Raw genomic sequence first — 20,866 nt, 5'->3', positions numbered from 1 at the left:
ATTCGTTTACTGCTTACCAAGGGTTGAAAAGTTGCATGGTAAGGTCGGCATTGCTTTGAGCCAAAATGGTTCTACAGTACCCGAGTTGTTGTATGCTGGTCTTCAGAACATGAACCCAGAGCGTATCGGTCGTGTCTCTGGATTCCATCAGTTACGGGGGTGTTTTTAAGGTCGCAAAGACCGAAGAAAAGGCGCGCCAAACAGCCCGAGTCTTACATCTGCATGACCCCGGCTATCTCCATCCAGTATTTATTCCATCGGCCTTGCTCTGACGTGTCATACCCTTGCTCCGACAAGGAAAGCACAAGAGAGAACACAGGCTCACACGCAATCTTCTCTCACACACACGCCGAGAATTCGACCCATTACCCGCGACTTTGTTTGTTCCAACCTCTACCGACGGGAAACTCTGCAACGACCGGGCCGCAGGGAAGAGCCGACGAGGGCCAGATAGATACCTGATACTTACATGAGCTCTAGCACTTCAAAAGGCCTTTGTATCATCAGGCGCGGACAAGCGGGCTGATCATTGGAATTGGCATCTGGTAGACCTACTTGATGAACGTTTCGTTGCTGGCATTCAGGACGTAGTTTTGACAGTATAGATGAGGGCCCGGTATAGCGCGTTGCTGAAAGAGGTGAGAGGAGGTCGGTGTTTCTTTTCTTCCTCTTCCTCGACAAGACTCGGTTCCTGTCCCTCTCGTCACATCCTCTCTCTGTGCGCTGTGCCCCATGTCGGGTAGCTCTGTCACTTTTTTTATTTTATTTTTTCTGCTCGGGTCTCGTACCAAGTGTTGCAAGTACATTGTACAGCGTTCAGGTTCCCGTTTGTTTGTATCATCCACAGCACATCCATCCCATTTCATGTCCGCAAGCTAGACACACCACCTGGACCACGCCCATAGCACACCCGCAATCCGGGGTCCCATCGACGGCGGTCGTCACTCCATTGGGACCATAGGCGACCATTGGAGACCATTGGGGTTCCGCCCACCCATCGCAGCCACGCTCAACCTCCACTGCTGCCGCGGCAAGGTACCTTGCCTGGGCATCGCTGCCAAGTCTACCAAGCTGCGACTGGGCCCATTTGGGCTTTGGAGCTTGAGCGTTCGGTTTGGTGGGTCGTGGCCCTGCAACACAACCCAACATTCCTGTCCTCAGTCCACACCCATAGCTACCCCAGAAGGGGTCATCGGCAGCTGGCCAGTGTCAGCCAGCAGCGGAGCTCCAGCCAGCTAGCGTCGAGACGAGGGTGGTGCTTCCAGCCCGGAGCCACTTTGTAGCCAGGCAGGCCAGCTCCTCCCGCGCCGAGTTGCAAAGTCTCCAGAATCGCAACCTCCGACACTCGAAGGGCTGGCTGCTGCTCATCATCGTCCTCTCCCATCCACAGCTTCCCGTTGCTTGCGTTGGCGGCCACCACTCACCCGGCCTGGGGAAAAGTATCCCACATAGACATAGCGCCCCTGCAGCAACCATCATATCTCTGCTCTTCACCACCTCACCTCAGTTACTCCAAGGGTAGAGAGAAGGCACGGCCACCCCCCGTCACTCCGTCACCCCGTCACCCCCCGCCTCCACTACATACACGCACGCATCGCATCGCATCCGAGAAATCCTGCAGGCTGGTCACACTTTTTCTGACGCTGATTCATCAGATACTTCACGATCCTACTGCACGTAAAGAGCCCATCCATCTTTGGGTACAGGTTGAGGGGTTCTGTTTACCCTGCGTGCCACCTTATATCACCGCCGGCTGTCGTGTTTCTGCACCTCTGTCCGTCGCCTCCGACTGACGGAGACTTGCTTTAGTCGCGTCTGGCACTGTCGGGCACCTTCCAGTCACATAGCTTCCCACCTGCTATCCCACAGTTAACCAGAAGTTCATCATACCCAAATTTCATCCATCACCAACTCCCGTTTTTCGACAGAACATTTTGCCCACATCAGCCTTGCTGATTTCAACCTTTCACATATACCGGCGGCGTCAACTGCGCGGAGCGTCCTTCAGCTTACGCGTTGCCCTTGCTGGTCCATACTCTTAACGCTTTGACCACTTGCTTTCGACTCAGAGAGCACCTTCGCCTGTGCACGATCATCGGGTTTTGGGCGTAAAGGACGCCAGCTTCAGTTGGGGGAACATTTGCTGAGATCTAAGCGCATCAGCACCACGACCATAGATGGCGAGTTTCACAGCTCTAAATGGGTCATCGCCCAGGCCAACTGACATCTCTAATGGTGCTCGGGAGCCTGAACGCGGAAACGGACAGTCTGCTGGTCCAGACCCGAGATCCGCCAGTGATGTCGCAGTCAGCCAGCGAGAACGGGACCGAGAAAACTGGGGCACTTCGACCCGTGAGAGGCTTCCGTATCCTACGGCATCTTACCACGATTCTGAACCTGCCCCCAAACGGATGCGGGCAGATTCCGACTCTCACTCTCCCAGGCGAGAGCACAGGCCTTCACCCGTTCCTACTGAGCGACCCGAAAAGTTTGAAAGAACAGAAAGAACTCCTATTGAACGTCCCGAGAGGTTCGAGAGAACGAATAGAATGGAGAGAATGGAGAGGCCCGAGGTAACAGAAAAGGCGGAGCAGTACGAACCTTCACGGCCTCAGTCCAACTCCCATGAGCGGTATCCGTCCCCCCAGAAGGAAGGATACCGTAGTTACGAAAATCGTGGCAGCGATGACCGATGGCGCTCTCAGCAGGCCAGAAGTGAGAGGAACGCAAGCTATGATGCAGCTTATTCGACCGGACCAGTATCCGGCCAGTCCGAGGAGCCGATGGGCGAACACATGCGCAGAGCGACCAGTCAAGCAGACAGCGGCGACTACGATAATCAGAGCCCGGATGGTGATGACAACCGGTACTCGGATCAGTACACCCCTGAACAGCGCAGAGATGGCACCGTTCAGTCGGATGCCAAGAAGCGCAAGCGCAATTTCAGTAATCGGACGAAAACCGGTTGCCTGACTTGCAGGAGGCGGAAAAAGAAGTGCGATGAGACGAAGCCTCAGTGTGAGTATTTCAATTTGATCGTGAATTATCATGGAGTTATCTAACTGTCTTCAAGGTACCAACTGCATCAAGGGTTCATTCCAATGTGCCGGTTACCCACCGCAGAGGGGTAACTGGCAGAAACCCGAGAGCAAGCCAGCCCAAGTCACCATCGAGTCTAAGGATCCCAACTATGTCCCTCCTGGAGCATATGGGATGCCGCAGCAACCGATCCCTCCTTATACCAGCAACACTGCCCCGATACTGAACCAACCAAAGCAGCGCGAGGCTTATCCGGTGGCGCGTGGGCAGCAACCTACACTCCGCATCACACCACCTCAAGGACGGCCTCTTCAAAGCGACGACGACCGGCTCACGGCATCGACCCTTCCCAGTGCGTCGGTTATTAGCCCAGACAACAAACTCTCTGCCTTATCAGCTTATCCTTCGAACGTCTTCCCCACGCCCATCAGTGCCCGGACACCGTTGAGAGAGTATGCGAGAGTACCCCCGCTCCATGATTTGACGAGGACAGACCCTGACCATCAACAACAACCACCACCTCCACCACTGCCTCCTCAAAGCGCCATTTCCGCACATCCTCCATACAACCTTCATGGTAGTCGAATGGACACGCCAACATCAGCAGTTCAGCCTGTAATCACATCTCAGCCATCGTCAAGTGCCGTACAAGCGACTGCGCAGCTAGCACTATCCCATGCGCAGTCACATACGCCGTCTAGCGCTACCGTGCCCCACTTGCGGAGGGAGAAAGACGAGATGATCAGTGGCCGGGCCTTTTATCCGTTTGATAAAGAGCTTGTGCTAGAACGTGAGAGGTGCAATGCAGCTTGTTGGAGATTCAACAACTCGACCAACCCGAACATTGGCGTATCGCCTGCTGAACGCGCAAGACTTTTTAAGGAGATATTGCACCCACGCGAAGGTGTTCAGCTGACGCCCAACCAACTATCGCCCATAGGCCGCATTGGTCATGTTGGTGACAACGTTTGCGTCGAGGCCCCGTTCAACTGTGACTATGGGTACAACATCTCGATTGGCAACAACGTGTCTATCGGCCGGAACTGCCTGATCACCGACTCTTGCGAGGTACGCATTGGCCACAATGTCATCATCAGCCCGAATGTCAACATCTACACAAACAGCTGCTACACCGACTGGAGACGCCGTGACGGAAACAAGGGGGCGCAGTTTGGCAAGCCAGTCATTATTGAGGATGACGCATGGATTGCGGCAAATGTGGTCATTCTGCCTGGTGTGAAAATCGGAAGGGGGTCAACGGTTGGGGCTGGGTCAGTTGTTTCGAGGGTGAGTTCAATTCTAATCTGTGGCCAATTTCCAAGACTACCAATACTGACGAGGCTTATGTGCAGGACGTTGCTCCTTACAGCATCTACATTGGACGGAAAGCAAGCATGCACCGCGGCATTCCAGCTTAAACTTAACCCTGACTGTCATGGGCTTGACAGACGTGTGGCTGTGGGTGGTCACGCTTCTACCGCGATCACTCTCCCCAGACCCCGATCTGCATCTGTACAGGTCTTTTCAAGCACCGAATGCAGTTGCCAACCAGCGGAGAAACTCTGTTTCTGTTTACTTTCTCGCATATGTTTTCCCGTTATCTTCATTTTAGTATCCCCTTACTCCTCTCTATCTCCTCTAATTACTACCTGCCATATTTATGTGCGCAGGCGAATGGATACATGGGTGGGAGGTGGTTCGAAGGTGAACACGGATTTTGGATAAGGAAGAATGGATGGATGGATGGATGGAACGGGGGTGACAGGAAGGGACAGGATAAGGAAAAGCGGCCCGCTGCTACGATCAAATCACCAGGATGCGGTTCGACAATCGAAGAAGCATATGTCATTATCGCCATCCTCTACATCATGTCGTAGGTCTACGAAGAAATCCTTCCAGCGAGCGAGTTTTGGATGTGGGGGGGGGGGGGCCAAAGGATAAAGGAGGGAGGTCCTTTCTGGTTGGCTTTTTTATCTTGCGCGGTTTTCAGCTATCTGCGACTTTAATAGCACTATATACCCCTTTGCTTATTATTGGGAATAGCATGGTCGGTTTTTTTTGGGTATAGTTGGATTAGAAAGCGTAAAAGGTGGGAGGCAGTCAGTTAGTTCAGAAAGAAGGGTGGTATAACTCCGGCAGTTATCGTTAGGTAGTTAGTAACTGAGTTGATCCCAGTTCCCAGTGTGTCTCTTTCTACAAACGTTTAGCTACCTCTACACGTGTAGAACCGGCGGCGGTGCCAACTTCCCGTACCCAGTACCCAGGTCGCAGCAGCTTGCTTCAAGCACCGTAGGTATGTAGAGGCGCTCGAGGCACTTAATATCCTGTGCCTCATACGTATGCCGCTGCCATTGGTCACGTCACGTCGTCGATGCATGCCTATCTCTATTGAGCCATCTCGGATAGCAACCTCTTTCGTCGTCCCCTATCCCCCATATACAACATGACGTTCATATTGGGGGCGGTTCTTGTGGGGCCTGGTGCATACCTACCTCTACCCACTATACGAGTACATATCAGCAGGTTGGTAAATACATCTACACAGTACATACATTACCAGTCACATGGCTACGGTATCCGTGAAAAATCTGGATGCTCAGGTAGCCCAGCCTTACGCGCGGAGGCAGTGCTAACGGTGATACATACCACTGGCCGAGTGCATAAGGTAATGTAGGAACGCTTTTGGTTAGCCGGCCGCATACATAGGCTAGCATACATGCATGTATGTCCTCTTGAGGTCAGATCTGGTACCTTCGACCCTGCGTTATGCAGTTATGCACCCTTTTGGTTCCTCAGTCCCTAGTTTTCCAAGATAATACGGGTAGGTACATCTGTTGTATAATTCCGGAGGATATGGATAGCTGCTCAATCTTTTGAGAAATTAGCTCCAGCCATAATCTGCAAGCACACTGTTCACAGATGTGCTTTCTATACCCTTAAGGAAGAGGCAACGGTAGTAGGTGAGACAGTCAGAGAGCCGGGAGCAGTGTAGGTAGATTCGATTCTTCTAGTGCCACGTCTTCCCCCCTTCCCCCTCCTCACCCCTCTCCCCTATTAAAGACAGCGAGCTGGAGGGTGGAGGATACTCAAAGTTACCATCTTGTATAGAGTTCCTGGTGGGCATAAATGTTGCAGTAAGGTGTGCTTACAGATTCTACATGTTAGAATCTTGAAAACGTGTCCGAATGGCGGAGTGAATACATTTACTGCTGCTTGCATATTTTGGGCGTAGCAACCCGGGGGTTTGCTCTGCTCAACCGGCATATGTAGCTCGTAAAAGAAAGATAAGCGTTTCTTTAGCCCCCGACTTCCTCTTTTGGATTTCTTTGGTTCTTCTTGGATAGGTAGAAGATGCAAGTGGAAGTTGAAAAGTTCAAGGTTGGATGGGGGGAGTTGGTAGTCTGAATCCCCTTGCATGCGGCTGTAAAAAATTAAAGTGATCGGCAAAGAAGCTGAATGAAGACACTAACACGTGCAAAGCTTGTATCCAGTTTTTCACTTCATAACAGTAAGTCTATATGTTCAAAACCATGAGGTAAAGTCTCATTGCATTGCTTGTCAAATGAAATGAAGAAGAAGAATCAATAGCGTTGTTTGTTGGTTTGTTTGTTAGCTAGCCCCCAAATCAATAGTTAACTACATACCAAGCTACCAAGCTATCTATCTAACTGCATCTCAGCTTGACATGTATAACTGCAATACGGCTGAATGTTTAACTCCTAACACGTGGTTCTGTGCCTCAAAAACGCATACCACTAAGAAACGCATGGTAACTTGCCTCTTGCCTAGCTTCCCGAGCTTCCTTGGTCAAATTGTCCCCCAAAACGTATTTGAAAAATGCGACGGTGACGTTTTGCCGAAGAAAAACTGTATTGAAAATGATGATCGTCATAGCTGAATTCCAAAATTTACCATACTCAGCTGGAGGTATCCTGGATACCTACCTACTGACACGTAGTTCTGTGCCTCATGGAAGCATACAAGAAACACATGGCCAACAATCAGTAAAGTATGCAATGCAGCCATAACATCGTCAACGACAACGCGGAATATCACATTATGGGGGCCATGATCGACAAAAGCTGAAGAGTTATTGCCATATGTCGTTGGGTAGTAACATGAGCAGAAGTTGAAATGTTGAAGTGTCCTTCATTGCCACCATGCAACACTCTATATAGAGCTGACTTGAATGAACATCGTCACCGCTTATTCTGCCCCCAAGGACCGCTGGACGAAGTCGGAATTATGACACTGTATTGCTTTCAGCACGGAATGATCTCGGAATCGTGAGCGGGAATTTGCCGAGATGGCTTCACACGTGTACTGTGCCGTACGAAAGAATAGAACACATGGTTAATCAGATACCTTAGCTTGATAAAGTGTCCCAATCTACAATGAAGGATTCGAAGCTACATGTACCTCGGTAAGGAAGTGGTGATAATCGTCAAGCTGAAGAATTATTCCCATACGAAATGTGCCCGTGGTTAAGAACAGGAAGGTACCGTGATGAAAGAAGTGACTGCCGCTATTGACGGAACCCCGTCACCGCTCATTCTGCCCCCAAATGTTGATTTGATATCTTATTGCCCTCACTAGATATGTAATAGAAGCGAAGGTGTAAATGGTAACCTACGTTCCATGTACTTCGACTAGGGATACTTGTCGAGATAGCTTCACACGTGCTACACGTGTTACACGTGTTTCTTTGGCCCATCATTACATGTCAATATCGGCCAGTGTTTGGACCCCAACAAGCTGGAACGAATGCTGTAAGGACGCAAGACCGACTCAGTGAGGAATTGTAATGGAACTTTCAAGCAGGGGTATCAGTTGCTTGTGATGTATTTGAGTGTCTGAACAAATAGTGTGTGGGCGATGGAGCGGGCTTGAGAGAAAGTGTTCAGAAACTTAGAGTGACTGGGTATCTGTTGGAGGCATCATCTTGTCTTTCTTCCAATCCTATCCGGAAGAGAAGAGTATAAGCTCAGTAAAGGGGGATTTTTGTACAAGGAGCGGACGTGGTGTACATAATCTTAGTAAAAAGAGGGTTATCCTCCAATTTGTTAACTATTATCATCAGTATGCTCTAATCTAATAATCTCTACACTCTTTCCCAAACTATGTATTCGAACTCCCTTTACTTTCCTTTCAGATCTTGAACCCACTGGTCCTCACCTTCTCTTCATCTATCTTTTCACTTATCTCTTCGCGTTCATCGCTAAATTTCGTTGGTGACACCATTTTGATGGGAAAGTGGGGTAGATGAGACGAACATGCGGATAATAGACAACCGTAACACGATAAAAACGCTTGCATACCTATTCACAAGAAACTAACAAGAGAATAACTAATAATACAACCATCCTTGTATACCACCAACTAGCCGCAAGCCCAGGGACACTCAAGCCGAAAGGTAGCCAGCCCCCTTCGCCTTGAGCATCATGGCCAAGATGCTACTCTGACTGCCAGCTCGCGCTCACGCAAGCTTACTTCTTCTGCTTCTTCGTACTCCTCTCACTCGTATTGCTGAGCACGCTAGCACTCCGCTTGTGCTGCGTCCCTGAACCTGCGCCAGCTCCGTTGCTAGTGCCATTCTCATCCGCCTCTTCCTTGATCTTTGGCTGATTGCTGCTGCTTTCGGCTTCTTTGTCACCCGCTGCTGCGTCTCCTGTTTTCTCACTCTTGTCACCACCACCACTATCCTTTGTTGCCGCCGCAAGATCTTCTCCATCCTTCTTTTGCTGATCTTGACCACCTTCACCTTGTTGCTCCTTCTGCGCCTTGGTGTCCTCCGCCATCTGATCCTTCTTCTCCTCATCGGTCTGAGCAGAAGACTCGCCTGACTTGTTCTTGGCATCGTCACCACCACCATCATCCTTCTCCTTGTCGCCTGCTCCTCCAGCTTCTCCTCCACCTCCTTCTCCCTCTCCCTCCTCACCATCCTTCTTCTCCACCGTCTCTCCTCGCTCCTCGGCCTCTTTTCTCTCCCTTTCGGCCTTCTTGGCCTCCTCAAGCTTGATCTCCGCATCAACCTTGTCGCTCACCTTCCTCAGATCCACTAGCGCCGTGACCGCGGTCCAGAGAACCTCGAACTGCGCCGTCACCGCCGCCGTGGGCATAATAAGACGGGCAGGGATGTCGAGCTCAAGGAGCAGGTTCGTGATGCGCATCTGCTGCTGACCAGACTTGTGACTGTAAAGCTTGTTGATCTTCTCGTAGCGGAACGTCGGGCCGCTGCCAAGCCGATCGTGGTGCGACACGCCGTACACCTGCTCCTCGTTCTCCGACAGCTTGCGACGCTCGGGCTGCTGAGGGCCCTTCTTCTTGTTGGCGGCAGGAGCGGGAGCAGGTGCGGGCGTGGGCGGCTCGGCGGGGGTGGCGGCGGGGGTTTGCGACACAGAGTCGCGTTGATGGTGGCCGTGACCGCCGTGACGGTCGGCACGTTCACTGCGACTTTCGTTGCGGTGGTGAGAGCGAGATTCCTGGCGCTCGTGACGGACAGGAGGCTCGCGGGCGGGGGGCTCGTGATGATCATTGGCACCGGCAGTGGATGATGCTGCGAGGCTTTCCCTCCGGCTAGCGGCCGGGGGTGCTTCGGGTGCGACTGCGGCGGCGGCGGCGGCGGCAGCGGGCGGAGCAGGAGCAGCAGCAGCAGCAGCAGCAGCAGCCGCTGGGGGGACGCCGTTCTCGGGACCCATGATGCTCTTGCGCTTCTTGGACTTGTCCACGTTGAGAAGGGTCTGCAGGAGAGATTGTAGGCCGGCGGAGGTCTTGAAAGAGTTGATGTCCGACTCACTTGCAGGATAGTCGAGACGGTTGTACAGCTCACGACGCTCCTCGTTAAAGCGTTCGGTACGGGCCATAATACGCTTGATCTCGAGGAGCAAGGCTTCCTCTTCACGAGCCTCTTCGTTGGATCGTTTCAAGGTGTTTTCGGCGAAACGTTTGCGGTTCTGTTCCTGTTTAGGGTCGAAGTGTAGCATCATCTCATAGAGCTCGAACTCGGGCCTGGTCATGTACTGAGCAGGCTTCTGAACGGCCATCATCTTGGCAGCAACTTCATAGTATCGTGCCTTCAAGTCCTCCATGGTCCGGGGCTTGGGTGCTGGCACCACAGCCATGCCGTCGGGAATCTCACCCTCAGGTTGTTGAGGAGCGTACTCGTACCTGTCCCAGATGATGGGCCATCGTAGATCAAAGTCCTTTGCCAACTCCAGCAGATAATCGGTTTCCTCCTTGGTCCAGTCGGGATGCTTCAAGTTGGTGTTGTATTGATCCTCGCTGTACTGCGGTACCGACACGCGGACGTTGAACTTTGCAAACGACGAGTCCTCGGGCTTATCGGCCGAGTTCTCTGCTGACGCCGCACTGTTCTGTCCTTCAGCTGAGCCATCCTGCCCGCCCTCAGTCCCATCCGGTTTCCTCTTCCAATGCCTCAAAACAAGTGCGCCATCGTCCACTCTAGCCGAGTTTGTGAATGCCTTCAGTTCCCATTTGGCAGCCGGTTTGCGACTGACGGTCCTTCGCTTCTTGAAGACGGAGACCTCGGGGACTATGGCGATAGGATTGTCGCCACCGAGGTTCTGTACTTCACGAGCGAGACCCTTCAGGTTTGGACGTGGTGCAGCAGTCCTCGCCTTTTTAGACGGCCTCGGCCCGGCATTGTCTGATGGGAGGTTGAGGACGTCACGGACGTCGTGAGATGTCATGATGTGGGGCGCCGGGAGGATGGGGGTTAGGAGTCGGAAACAAAAGAGAAGGGACACCGAAACCCGCAGCTAGGACCTGGGATAAATAAAGACGAATTTAATACACAAACGAGCCTGTAACTTCAGTGAACGTCCAACTGCCTCGGAGCGCCCCACTCCCAAAATTCATCAAAAGAAGACCGGATGTACTATCAACTTGCGCGATATCATCCAGAGCACATTACGAGTTTGGGGTTTAGCTTGTGTCCCGTAATGGAGAATATCGAAACTGGATGAACGGCAAGCTGGAGAATGGGAATGTTGTTGAAACGACGCGGTCTGCTGTGGGAATGTTGGTTGTCGCTGGAAAAGATTCTTAGTGGAGACCTTTCTGCTTTCACTACCATTTACAAGGGTTAGGGTTGATCTCGAGGAACCGTTGACACACGTGACCGCTTATTGCCTGCCGCTTCACAGAAGAGAAGGCCAGACCCAGTGCAGGTGGAAACAGAACCCCTGGCAATCTGGATGGCCCCGGCTCGATTTTCTGAACGTGGCAGCTTCCCAGGGCCAAGCTTTCTCATTGCGGTCGCGACTTTCGAGTGTGCTACAGTTGAAAGGGTGCAGCATCCACCACAGCGCATCACCACCAACATTCCGGAGTACACATCTATATACAGCATTGGCGCAACAAACACCAGACGGGTACAACAACCACAACCTCGGTCGCCTCTTCTCCACGACAACACTTACGCAAACGCCTGTTCGGCGCAATAATTCCACATACACACCACAACCATGAGGTCGTTCCTCCCACTGCTCTCGCTGGGCGCTGTTGCTCAAGCGCTCCACTTCTTCATCGACGGCACCAGCCCCAAGTGCTTCTACGAGGAATTGCCCAAGGACACTCTGGTGGTCGGCCACTACACGGCAGAGGAATGGGACGATCAGAGGCATTCGTGGCAGAAGCACGACGGCATCAACATTTTCATTTCTGTAGATGTATGTTTTGTTACCTCTTTGAAGCTACCAAAGCTACCCCTGACCCCTATCCCATCCCACCTACCCCCCAACCATGACCTCTACCTGTTCTTACCCCGAAACCCCCTTGCTCCTATAATAACTAACAAACCCTTCCCCACTCTCTAGGAACTCTTCGACAACGACCACCGCGTCGTCTCCCAGCGTGGCGGCCCCGGTGGCAAGTTCACCTTCACCGCCGCCGAGGCCGGCGACCACCGCATCTGCTTCACCCCCACGTCGACCTCGGGCCGGTCGAGCTGGATGTCGGTCAGCAACCCGAACGGCGGCATCAAGTTGACGCTGGACATGGCTATTGGCGAGTCCAGCGCGATCGAGAGCGCCGACAAGGGCAAGCTCCAGGACCTGGCCACGCGCGCCAAGGACCTGAACAACCGCCTGCAGGATATCAGGAGGGAGCAGGTTTTCCAGAGAGTGAGTCTTGCGTTACGCCGAATTGGGCGGACAGGGAAATAAGACAGAAAAGGAAAAAGCTAACTAATAATCTTCAAACGAAACAGGAACGTGAAGCCGAATTCCGTGATCAGTCCGAGTCCACCAACGCCCGCATCGTCCGCTGGGTCTTGTTGCAGCTCGTCGTCCTCGGCGCTACCTGCGCCTGGCAACTTTCGCACCTCCGCAGCTTCTTCATCAAGCAGAAGCTTACGTAAGAGCTTCATCAGCTCTTCTGTCACATGTCGGAGACACTCAAAAGGAGACTGGCTTACAATAAAGACAGAAAGGAAGCACATGTAATAGTGAAAAGATGTGGAAGTGAGGGAGGAGGGTCATATAAGGTGTAATATGCTATGGGAGGGCATTTCCCTTACTTGCTAGCAGCCTAGGTAAAGTCTGGGCGTTAACTGGGTATGCGACAAGAAGGTTCACGCCATGCCACGCCATGCCAGAGAGGACAGGCTATGAAAAGCCGGCAAGGAAGGTGGAGGGAAAGTTTGACGAAACGTTTTAAAAATGTGCTACGCATGCTTCCTGTATAGCATGAGATGACATGCCTTGATGATATATAATACATACTAACTAACTACTTGATACCACACTCGCACGTTTGACAGTGAAGAAACGTAGACCATCGAGACACCAACCGAAGGTAGATACGTGTAGAAGAACTGACATAGTTGCTACACGTACTTCTTTATAACATGAGCTGTCATTGATGTTCTCTACGGTAGGTATTTGATACATACAAGAAACTATTTTACAAAACAAGAAAGCACTCGTTCGTATGCCTCAATGTAGAGAGACACTTAAACATACGAATTTGACCAAGATGTGCGATACGATACCATGCAGTTGGTTGAATGCATACCAATCCCTCCGAGGTAGCATAGACTATCATGCAACTGGCGGTGATATATGTGGCAATTCAAATATTCCACACAACTCGTTCGCACAACTACTTTATTCAACTGTCTGTCTTCTAAAATTCATTCTCACACGCCCTCGGGACAACACTCACTCCCAAACCTTTATAGATCGAATAGAAAACCTTCAAGATAGAAAGTGAGTAAGTGTGTCGTCCCAAAGTCCAAACGAAGATGGCAATCGCTCGTCACAGTCACAAGGGACAGGAGTAAGCAAATTAACTAAAGTGGCTGCAAAGACTTGATTGTGAGGGAACAAGCTGGCTACCTTCGTCTACTATAACGTCTGATCTAAACTGAACCGAAGCTATCTCTTCACCTCTTCTCTCCCAAGTCTTGCATCCATCAAGTTCTTCTTATACTTTTCGAAGACATCCACCATCTAATCACTCAGTTCTTTCCATTGGTTCCAACCCAAGCCGTCCCTATAACCCGTAAAGGTACCCAAAAAGAGAATTAGCGTAGATTAAAGGCCGAAAAAAATGTAAATAAAATAAAACGAAGACCTTGTGTACTTCATGCAGTCAGCGGCAGCGCTCCTTTACAGCTACACAAATTTCTGTATCCGTGCAGGTGTGTACATGTACAGTACTGTGTACCAAAAATCCTTACGCCATTCGTATACTCATACTTGATGATAAAATCAAGATTAAACAGCAACACTCAGTAGCAGTTGACTGAACCCCAAAAGGAACCCCTCGTCACTCACTCACTCGCTCACTCCCTCGGCCGCTACCTCTACCTGTCCCTATCTACCCAAAGAAGAAACTCAAAACCGGAGAAATCAAAGACCAGATCCAAGGAACACAAAAAGTAAAGACCCAAGCATAAAAGGATAACGTAGTCCAAAGAAAAAGGAAATGAAGAAAAAGGATGGCAAAGCCCATCAGCATCATAAAAAGAGGATGGCCATTCTCTGCAAAGAATCCCGGGTCTGCTGTGTCCGTGTCCGTGTCCGTGTCCGTCTCCGTCTCGTCGGGTGTTGTTTGTTGTTGTTGACCGGATGTTGGAGCCAGAGCGGGAGCCGCAGCCGCAGCCGCAGCCGGAAGCATACTACTAGTCACCCCCGGGTTTGGTGGTGGCAGTTGCGACGGCACAACGGCGTATGCACCACGACTATCTCCCTCTCCCTTTCCCTCTGCATAATAGGCCTTCATAAAATAAGGAGCCACGAAACCCAGAATCAGGAACAAAGGCCGAAAGAGCACATACAAGATGACAATCACAGCGCCGTAGACCCACAGTGAGGAACAACGCTCTGGACATGGATGATTATGATCATGATCCGTTCGCGTTCGCGTTCGTGGTGGCGGAAAATTTCTGGGTCAGAAAGGTTAAGCAGCCGACTAGTATCGTTTCTATTTTGATAATGTTGCTGTATACATTAGCTTCTGCGTCTGCTGAGAAACGCGCCATATCTCTACCGATGAGGACATGGCCCAATATAATCCAGGTTGGGCATGACCCACGGACCGAGAATAGGTAACGCCATATCCGGAAAACCTAGAGCTTTTGGCTCCTCCTCTGTCCCTGCCCCTATCGGAGGAGGAAGAGGAGGAGGTGTTGACAGGCCTTCCATTTCAGGTTGGTGTGGTAGGACGGGCATTGTGTTTGATTATTATTGCCTGTGTATTGTGTGGCAAGCTTGAATATACCAAAGTTTGGTGGGAAGAGCTTTCGTATGAGAAGACTGGACTAGGTTGTAGCTGTGAGATGAGAGGACTGAATTCTGAGCTGATGGTCCGTGACGTTTGACGACGGCAATGTCTGGGAAATCGGCGGGACGGGTGATGGTTGGTTGCTGTTGGCTGTTGGTTAAGCAAAAGGAATGGAATCTTGCGTTGGTGGTGATGGTGTTAATGTCCGAAGTAAACGGCGACAGTAGTTGCAAGATGTTTTGGAACAAGGATGTTCGAGTGAATAGTGCTGACGGATCGATATACTAAACCTAGACGGCGAATCGAGAGGTCAGTGCCGGAAAGATGGCTTTTACCTTTGTCAAGAACTGGAGTAGGTAACGAGTGGGAAACTGACGATGGTGTCAAAACTTGGTTGCTAGTTTGCTGGAAAACGAATCCCCGAGAGACAACATGCAGGGGAATCCGGAATGAGTATACCTTAAGAGAACTTGATGGTGGTGGAAGACGACTGATACTATAGGGGAGCTTGATGTATTGGGAAATAGCGACCTGATTTATTTCCCAAGATTTATCTCGACTGATGGATAACTTCCACGAGCGGGTTTCTGCCAGGAAAGCTACTGGTGGACGAAGCTTGATGTTTGCCGATACTAGTGACGAGAGCCAGTGGTGGATGAATAGAGAGAAGAGAGAAGGTGGTAGAAACCAACAACAAAGGGCTCAAATATAAACCCTCTCTGTTATCCGTGATGCCTCCGTGGTCACTTCAAGCAAGCACCTCATGCGAGGCCCCACTTTGTTCTTGTTGCTGAGCCATGGCACAGTTACTGCAGTTGAGTATCGGTCAAAAACCTGAGGCTCAGTGTTGTTGTGCAAAAGAAGACGCAGGGTTAAAGTTTTGCCAGATGCGTTTGGGGTCGTCGAGGAGCGTGTACGTGAGTTGTCAAGCACCTTTAACCCTGCATTTCGACCTGAACACCCGAATTGCAGGAAATAGTCAGTGCAGTAGAATATATGTAGCAGGTCTGGAGGTCAAAGGAGCATGGAAAGCTCCAGGCAAGGGAGCCCAAGTTTGTACAGCAAGTAATAACCGCAGAAGTGGGAAAGCGAAATCCAGGAAAAAGAATAAAGCAATTGCCTTAGCAGGATGTGAACCAGGCAGGTATTTTCGAACAGGAAATGATTTCCCGCCACCTCATTCTCTACCATATCAGACTGTGAGAGAATAACAGAAGACGAGAAGAGAATAAAGTACGATGAAGGACCAGTGAATGAGTGGATATAATGATTATTATGCGTAGTTCGGAGATGTATAAGATGCTGACAAGACAACAATAGCGCGTAACAACAAACAAGGTAGACAATGATAATAGACAGACAGTAACAAGCTCAGAACCACACACCCGCAAACAGCAACACTAAAACACCGAGGCGCTCCGTTCCAATCAAAAGTGAAGACTCTTTCCTCTTTTCCCCTTTTTTCGTTTTCCTTGGATCTTTTCAAACTTTCTCTCCCGACCTTCCCCTGTCACTTCCCTCCCTCCTCCCCAATGTTTCCCCCTCCTTCCCCTGTCTTCCCACTCCGAACCGCGTTTTCCAGCGGCAAGTAGAGGGAGGCCTGACCGTTTGCACACGGGGTTTTCGGGTAAGAGGCAGCTGTCATAAGAGACTGAATCATCCGACAACAGCTGTCCTCCACGTGATTCGGCTCGGCCTTCCATATAACGGCCCGGCGTCGTAAATCCTAGCATCCTCTCGCCAAACCAAGGCCAGCCAAGAAGGGAGGGAACAAGAAATAGTAAAAAGAGGAAAGGGGTTCCCGGGGAGGTCGAGAGAGAGGAAGCGAAGGTAGCGAGAGACAGAAGACTGAATCCGGAATACTAATCGTATGGTCGTAATAATGTGCCCCAGGTAGATCAAGCAAGTAAAAGACGCCAGATGCGCGTAGCCGAGTAAGACCGCTATGAAAAACAAAGGAAGGTATCCTCTATAGTCCCCATGCACAGACATTTGAGAACCCCATGTTTCGGCAAATTCATACAACAGGACTCGTCCCGCCACGGGAAACCCTCTATATAGATGGGACGAAGACTTGCTCCCCACATTCTCTCCTTTTGAAGCTAGCCGCACTGTTAGCGGTCAAGATCATCAACACAGCTGCCACCGTCTTTGGTTGTTGCTCACTCAAGGATATTATTAAAGCAGACGGACATAAAACCAACACCAGCCCTTTCAGCTGCAGCACAGGGCCTTCCAGATGCCCTTGATGCCGCCTTGCTGTTGCTGTTGCTGGTTAGAAGGTGGTGGGTTCGTGTTCGCTGTCGCAGTGTGGGTCATTGTCGTCCGTTGCGGAGGCTGCTGCATGTTGTATGGTTGCTGACCGTTTCCCGCCGACTGGGTGGGGGTGGGTTGGGACTTGTAGGCCCGGTTATTCTGCACGTTGACGTTTGGTTGCTCTTTCGCCCGCTGCCCCGGCTGAGCTGGAGGCGAGGGCTGCGGGGCGTTTAAACGAGCGGCCGTCAATTGAGCTCGGGGGTCGCTTGCGTGATGGGTCGTGGGCCCCCTCGAATTGTGAATCTCCATAGCTGAGGGCCCAGGTCTCGCGTTTGGGTTGTGCAAAGCCCCAGGCCGGTCCCAGTCCCCCTTCTTGTCGGACTTGTTAACCTTCATCCAGTCATACTCGCCGTCCTCGACGCCACCGGCGTCCTTGAGCGCTTGAGAGAAAAGTTCGCGGAGATAATCGTAGTCGGGTTGGTCCTCAAAACCAAGGTTGCGGACGTATGTGAGGTATTGGGCAAACTGTTCGGGGAATCCTTCACAGAGATCCTTGATGGCAGTGGTCTGCTTCTTCTCGCCAATCTTCTCATACTTTTGCTTGTTAGTAGCAGCCTTGAGGCCTTGCCACGGCAAGCCACCACGGAGGAAGTACATGAAAACGTGGCCCAAGGCCTCGAGATCATCTCGTCGGGATTGCTCGCGGCCAAGATGGGTGTTGATGGACATGTAACGGGCAGTTCCCGAAAGCGATTTCCTTTCGCGGTAGGGAATGTGCTGCTTGGTCTTGGGGTCGCGGTACTGCTTCGCCATACCGAAATCAACCACGTGGATGACATTGGCGGTCTTGGTTCCCTGCCTTCCGATCAAGAAGTTATCGGGCTTGATATCGCGGTAGATCAGGTTCTTCTCGTGGATGGTTTGGACACGGGACAACTAGGGAAAGGTTAGATTACCTCGTTTCACGGGACACAGGGATGGTGACCGGCCACATACCATTTGCTTGGCAACCATGACGACCGTCTTGAGACTGAATCGGCGATTGCAGTGATCGAAGAGATCTTCTAGGGAGGGGCCGAGGAGATCGATAACCAAGATGTTGTGAAGACCTTCTTGGCCGAAGTAGTAGACATTGGGGATCCCAGCTGTAGATACAATGTTAGCAATGTATTATGACAACTCGAAAAAGGTCGGTACTAACGGCATCCCACAAGGATCTTGTATGTCCTGTACTCATCGCGAAGCTGGGGGGCATCGCTCTTGCGCGGCTCCTATAATCACAACTAATTGTCAATCCAATTCAACCTGTATCGCAGATGGGGACGGCGCAACGAGCGGGTGTCCGAAAGGAGGACGTACGAATTTGATGGCAACCTGTTGGTTGTTGAGGAGGTTGGTACCCTCGAAAATAACACCGAATGAACCCTCTCCGATCTTCTTTCCCACTCGATAGTGTACACCGACGACGTTAGAGGACGTCGACGAGGCCATTGTATCGGATTGTCGTCGCTCAGATTATCGTGTGTTGGTAGCGAAGGTTAAGGGGCAACGGAGTCGTGACTAAAGGGCGATGATGGTCGTCAATCAGGATGTCGTCGCACGTCTGGGCAATTGAAATCGGCGGTCAGTAATTGTTGAGGATAATGATTGTATCGATGACAGGAACAGGCTGCGATGCGTGTGTGCGTTGGTGCCGATAACAACGATGACGGATAACGTCCCCAGACAAGGAGACCTAGGGGCCCATGTGTGTATTGCGTAACTGGGTAGGAGGGATTGACGCAGGAAGGACGGGAGGTGGAAAAGGAGGAAAAAGTGCAGTGGTGTGTGGGAATTGGCAGACGATGGTTCCCACGGGTGTGGCAAGGCAAGGCTGTCTGTGTGCAATAGGGATGCAGGGAAGGAGGCCTGGTTGGTTGTGCCTGGGGGGGAAGGACCAAGCCGGACCAGGCCATGACGGAAAGAGATCATTCATTGCGGGCCACATACTCCACGACCACGCCCACACAGCAAAGAGAGACAAGCGACGAACGAGCCAACACTCACCCTGGATTCGGTAAACACGCCGGGTCCTCTTTTTCTCGGTCGTAGTCGGTGAGACGGACGGGGCTGGGTTTTGGCGGATGCCGGAAGGGAAGGGCTTCTTCTTTCTGTTCGGAATGCAGCGACGGAAAGTTGGGAAACGGACAAGAGGTCCTGATTCGAAGATGCGACACGATAAACGTCGACGACGGTGAAATGCAAAGCAATTCAGGTTCTTCTTTGGAGATTGACCAAGTATAGGTACTGGAAGACCGGGATACGGGGGCACAGATGGGTTGCTGAAATTGGGCCGATTCTTAGGGTGGAGTGCCGTGGTGATTACGAGAGGCTTCCCCAGTCGTCTGTTGCTTCTTTGCGCAAGCGAGGAGGAGTGCTCGGAGTGGTATGTGAACGGATTGAAGGAGGCTCAGAGGGTCGGCGCGCGGAAGAGGGAAGGCTGGGGATGGTGGATGATGAATGGGATGGGGGACGAAGGATCCGTCTAGTCCGTACAATAGTATGCGATTGAGCCGCGTCGTTCTCAATGACAGACCCCCCCAAAAAGGAAAAGGAAGAAAAAAGAAGACGTTTGTCGTCTGCACCGGCTGCTGTGTCGGGGCAGGAAGAGTGGTGAAAGGGGGCAGCAGACGGACGCGGATAAATGACGATGGATCGGGTTTTGGGGGTGGCGGGCTGCCGAAGGTGGTGAGAAGGAGAGAAAATGGAACGGGGGACTCAAAAGGAGGCAGGCAGGAGGATACGGCAGCGAAAGAGAGCGAAGAGAGGGCGCAGGCCAGAGGAGTCGGGAACGGAGCACTGCACCTGCTAGCGCAGACGGAAGGCGGGCGGGTGGTCCAGTACGTCCAGGGCAGTGGAGAATCCTGGAAGCGGAATGGCTTGCTTAACCTTTTAGAAAAAGAGTCCCGTCGTTCTGTGAGCCAGGGAGCGCGGGCGGATCGCTGCCCTGATTGATTCAGGTGATCAGGTGCACACCACCAACCCCAAGCCCCGGCCAACGAACGACGAGCTTCTCTGACCACTGCTGCGAAATGGCTGCACCGTTCACCTGCACTGCGACGAGACTCTGTGTTGCGGGAAGAGACTGGACTGGCTGGTTGATGTGCTGACTATGACTGTGAGAATCCAATACAAGTGGTGCCCTGGAAAGAAGAGAAGCAAAGTGGAAGCCCGGGCGGGAGTGGGAGCGACGGCGGAAGCACCGTTGCGGCCATCACGTCCATGATCCATCCAGGTCCCCAAATCCAGTCAGAGTGCGTAGACAACACCAAATAAGTGGGCACCTTTTTCACGCCAACATTTCACTACTAAAAGAGACTGATACAATGGAATTCACGACAGCAAAAAGGCGTGAATTAATTGTGTATTGTAGATAAATCGACTGCGCTCCAGACGCTTGCCATACCCAGATGGGGAAACCGTTGCCCGTTGATGTTGTTGACGGAGCGGGTGAGAATGAGATTGGACAGGACTTTCTGACGGACCAGAAAAAGAAGAGTTGTCGCGGGCACAGCAAACCAAAATCAGCAAGCAGCCCGCGCCAAGGGGTACTGGCCCAAGGGGGTCCCATTCATTTCTGGGAATACGATTGGCTCGCTTTGTTCCTAGCTCTGGCCAATATTTTCTGTCGCCAGGGGGTGAACCAGCCTTTGACTGCTACGCAGGAACCTCTTGCTGGCCAGTGCTCTGCTTTTAACCTGTTGGATTTTGAAAGCTCCTCGAGGCTGCGCCGTTTCCAAGACACATCCATGGCCGAGACTGCAACCAAACAATCAGATGCTAA

At 51.6% G+C, this 20,866-nt stretch overlaps 4 protein-coding genes across 4 annotated transcripts; 2 read left to right on the top strand and 2 right to left on the bottom strand.

The window, feature by feature from the left end:
- The first annotated feature begins 1,282 nt into the window (after positions 1-1,282).
- Positions 1,283-4,973, top strand: SMAC4_06177 (uncharacterized protein). Its single transcript, XM_066090405.1, has 3 exons — positions 1,283-3,018; positions 3,074-4,326; positions 4,392-4,973. Exons 1-3 carry the CDS (start codon positions 2,178-2,180, stop codon positions 4,455-4,457), a joined length of 2,160 nt encoding a protein of 719 aa, XP_065947766.1. The 5' UTR covers positions 1,283-2,177; the 3' UTR covers positions 4,458-4,973.
- Positions 4,974-8,340: 3,367 nt separating this feature from the next.
- Positions 8,341-10,748, bottom strand: SMAC4_06178 (uncharacterized protein; the record flags this gene model as incomplete). The annotated part of the gene is made up of 1 exon (XM_003344844.2): positions 8,341-10,748. One exon carries the CDS (start codon positions 10,746-10,748, stop codon positions 8,526-8,528), a length of 2,223 nt encoding a protein of 740 aa, XP_003344892.1. The 3' UTR covers positions 8,341-8,525.
- A 554-nt stretch (positions 10,749-11,302) lies between these two features.
- On the top strand, positions 11,303-12,796 carry SMAC4_06179 (uncharacterized protein). The gene is made up of 3 exons (XM_003344845.2): positions 11,303-11,729; positions 11,877-12,182; positions 12,269-12,796. Exons 1-3 carry the CDS (start codon positions 11,526-11,528, stop codon positions 12,416-12,418), a joined length of 660 nt encoding a protein of 219 aa, XP_003344893.1. The 5' UTR covers positions 11,303-11,525; the 3' UTR covers positions 12,419-12,796.
- A 3,798-nt stretch (positions 12,797-16,594) lies between these two features.
- On the bottom strand, positions 16,595-18,646 carry SMAC4_06180 (uncharacterized protein). Its single transcript, XM_003344846.2, has 5 exons — positions 18,403-18,646; positions 18,245-18,314; positions 18,040-18,188; positions 16,954-17,979; positions 16,595-16,889 (listed from the first exon to the last, which is right to left on the bottom strand). Exons 1-4 carry the CDS (start codon positions 18,532-18,534, stop codon positions 17,002-17,004), a joined length of 1,329 nt encoding a protein of 442 aa, XP_003344894.1. The 5' UTR covers positions 18,535-18,646; the 3' UTR covers positions 16,595-16,889; positions 16,954-17,001.
- Between the last annotated feature and the right edge of the window lie 2,220 nt (positions 18,647-20,866).

The sequence above is a fragment of the Sordaria macrospora genome, chromosome 7 (genome assembly GCF_033870435.1).
Source record: "Sordaria macrospora chromosome 7, complete sequence".
Taxonomy (NCBI): domain Eukaryota; kingdom Fungi; phylum Ascomycota; class Sordariomycetes; order Sordariales; family Sordariaceae; genus Sordaria; species Sordaria macrospora.
The sequence above is the reverse complement of the archived record's forward strand: the minus strand, read 5'-3'. Positions and strand labels throughout refer to the sequence as shown.

Excerpts from the sequence above, each read along its gene's own strand:
- SMAC4_06177 (XM_066090405.1), top strand. The coding sequence starts at position 2,178 with ATGGCGAGTTTCACAGCTCTAAATGGGTCATCGCCCAGGCCAACTGAC. Across the intron at positions 3,019-3,073 it reads CGATGAGACGAAGCCTCAGT|GTACCAACTGCATCAAGGGT; the intron begins GTGAGTATTTCA and ends ACTGTCTTCAAG. Across the intron at positions 4,327-4,391 it reads CTGGGTCAGTTGTTTCGAGG|GACGTTGCTCCTTACAGCAT; the intron begins GTGAGTTCAATT and ends GCTTATGTGCAG.
- SMAC4_06179 (XM_003344845.2), top strand. The coding sequence starts at position 11,526 with ATGAGGTCGTTCCTCCCACTGCTCTCGCTGGGCGCTGTTGCTCAAGCG. Across the intron at positions 11,730-11,876 it reads ACATTTTCATTTCTGTAGAT|GAACTCTTCGACAACGACCA; the intron begins GTATGTTTTGTT and ends CCCACTCTCTAG. Across the intron at positions 12,183-12,268 it reads GGGAGCAGGTTTTCCAGAGA|GAACGTGAAGCCGAATTCCG; the intron begins GTGAGTCTTGCG and ends CAAACGAAACAG.
- SMAC4_06180 (XM_003344846.2), bottom strand. The coding sequence starts at position 18,534 with ATGGCCTCGTCGACGTCCTCTAACGTCGTCGGTGTACACTATCGAGTG. Across the intron at positions 18,189-18,244 it reads CAAGATCCTTGTGGGATGCC|CTGGGATCCCCAATGTCTAC; the intron begins GTTAGTACCGAC and ends TTGTATCTACAG. Across the intron at positions 17,980-18,039 it reads TCATGGTTGCCAAGCAAATG|TTGTCCCGTGTCCAAACCAT; the intron begins GTATGTGGCCGG and ends ACCTTTCCCTAG.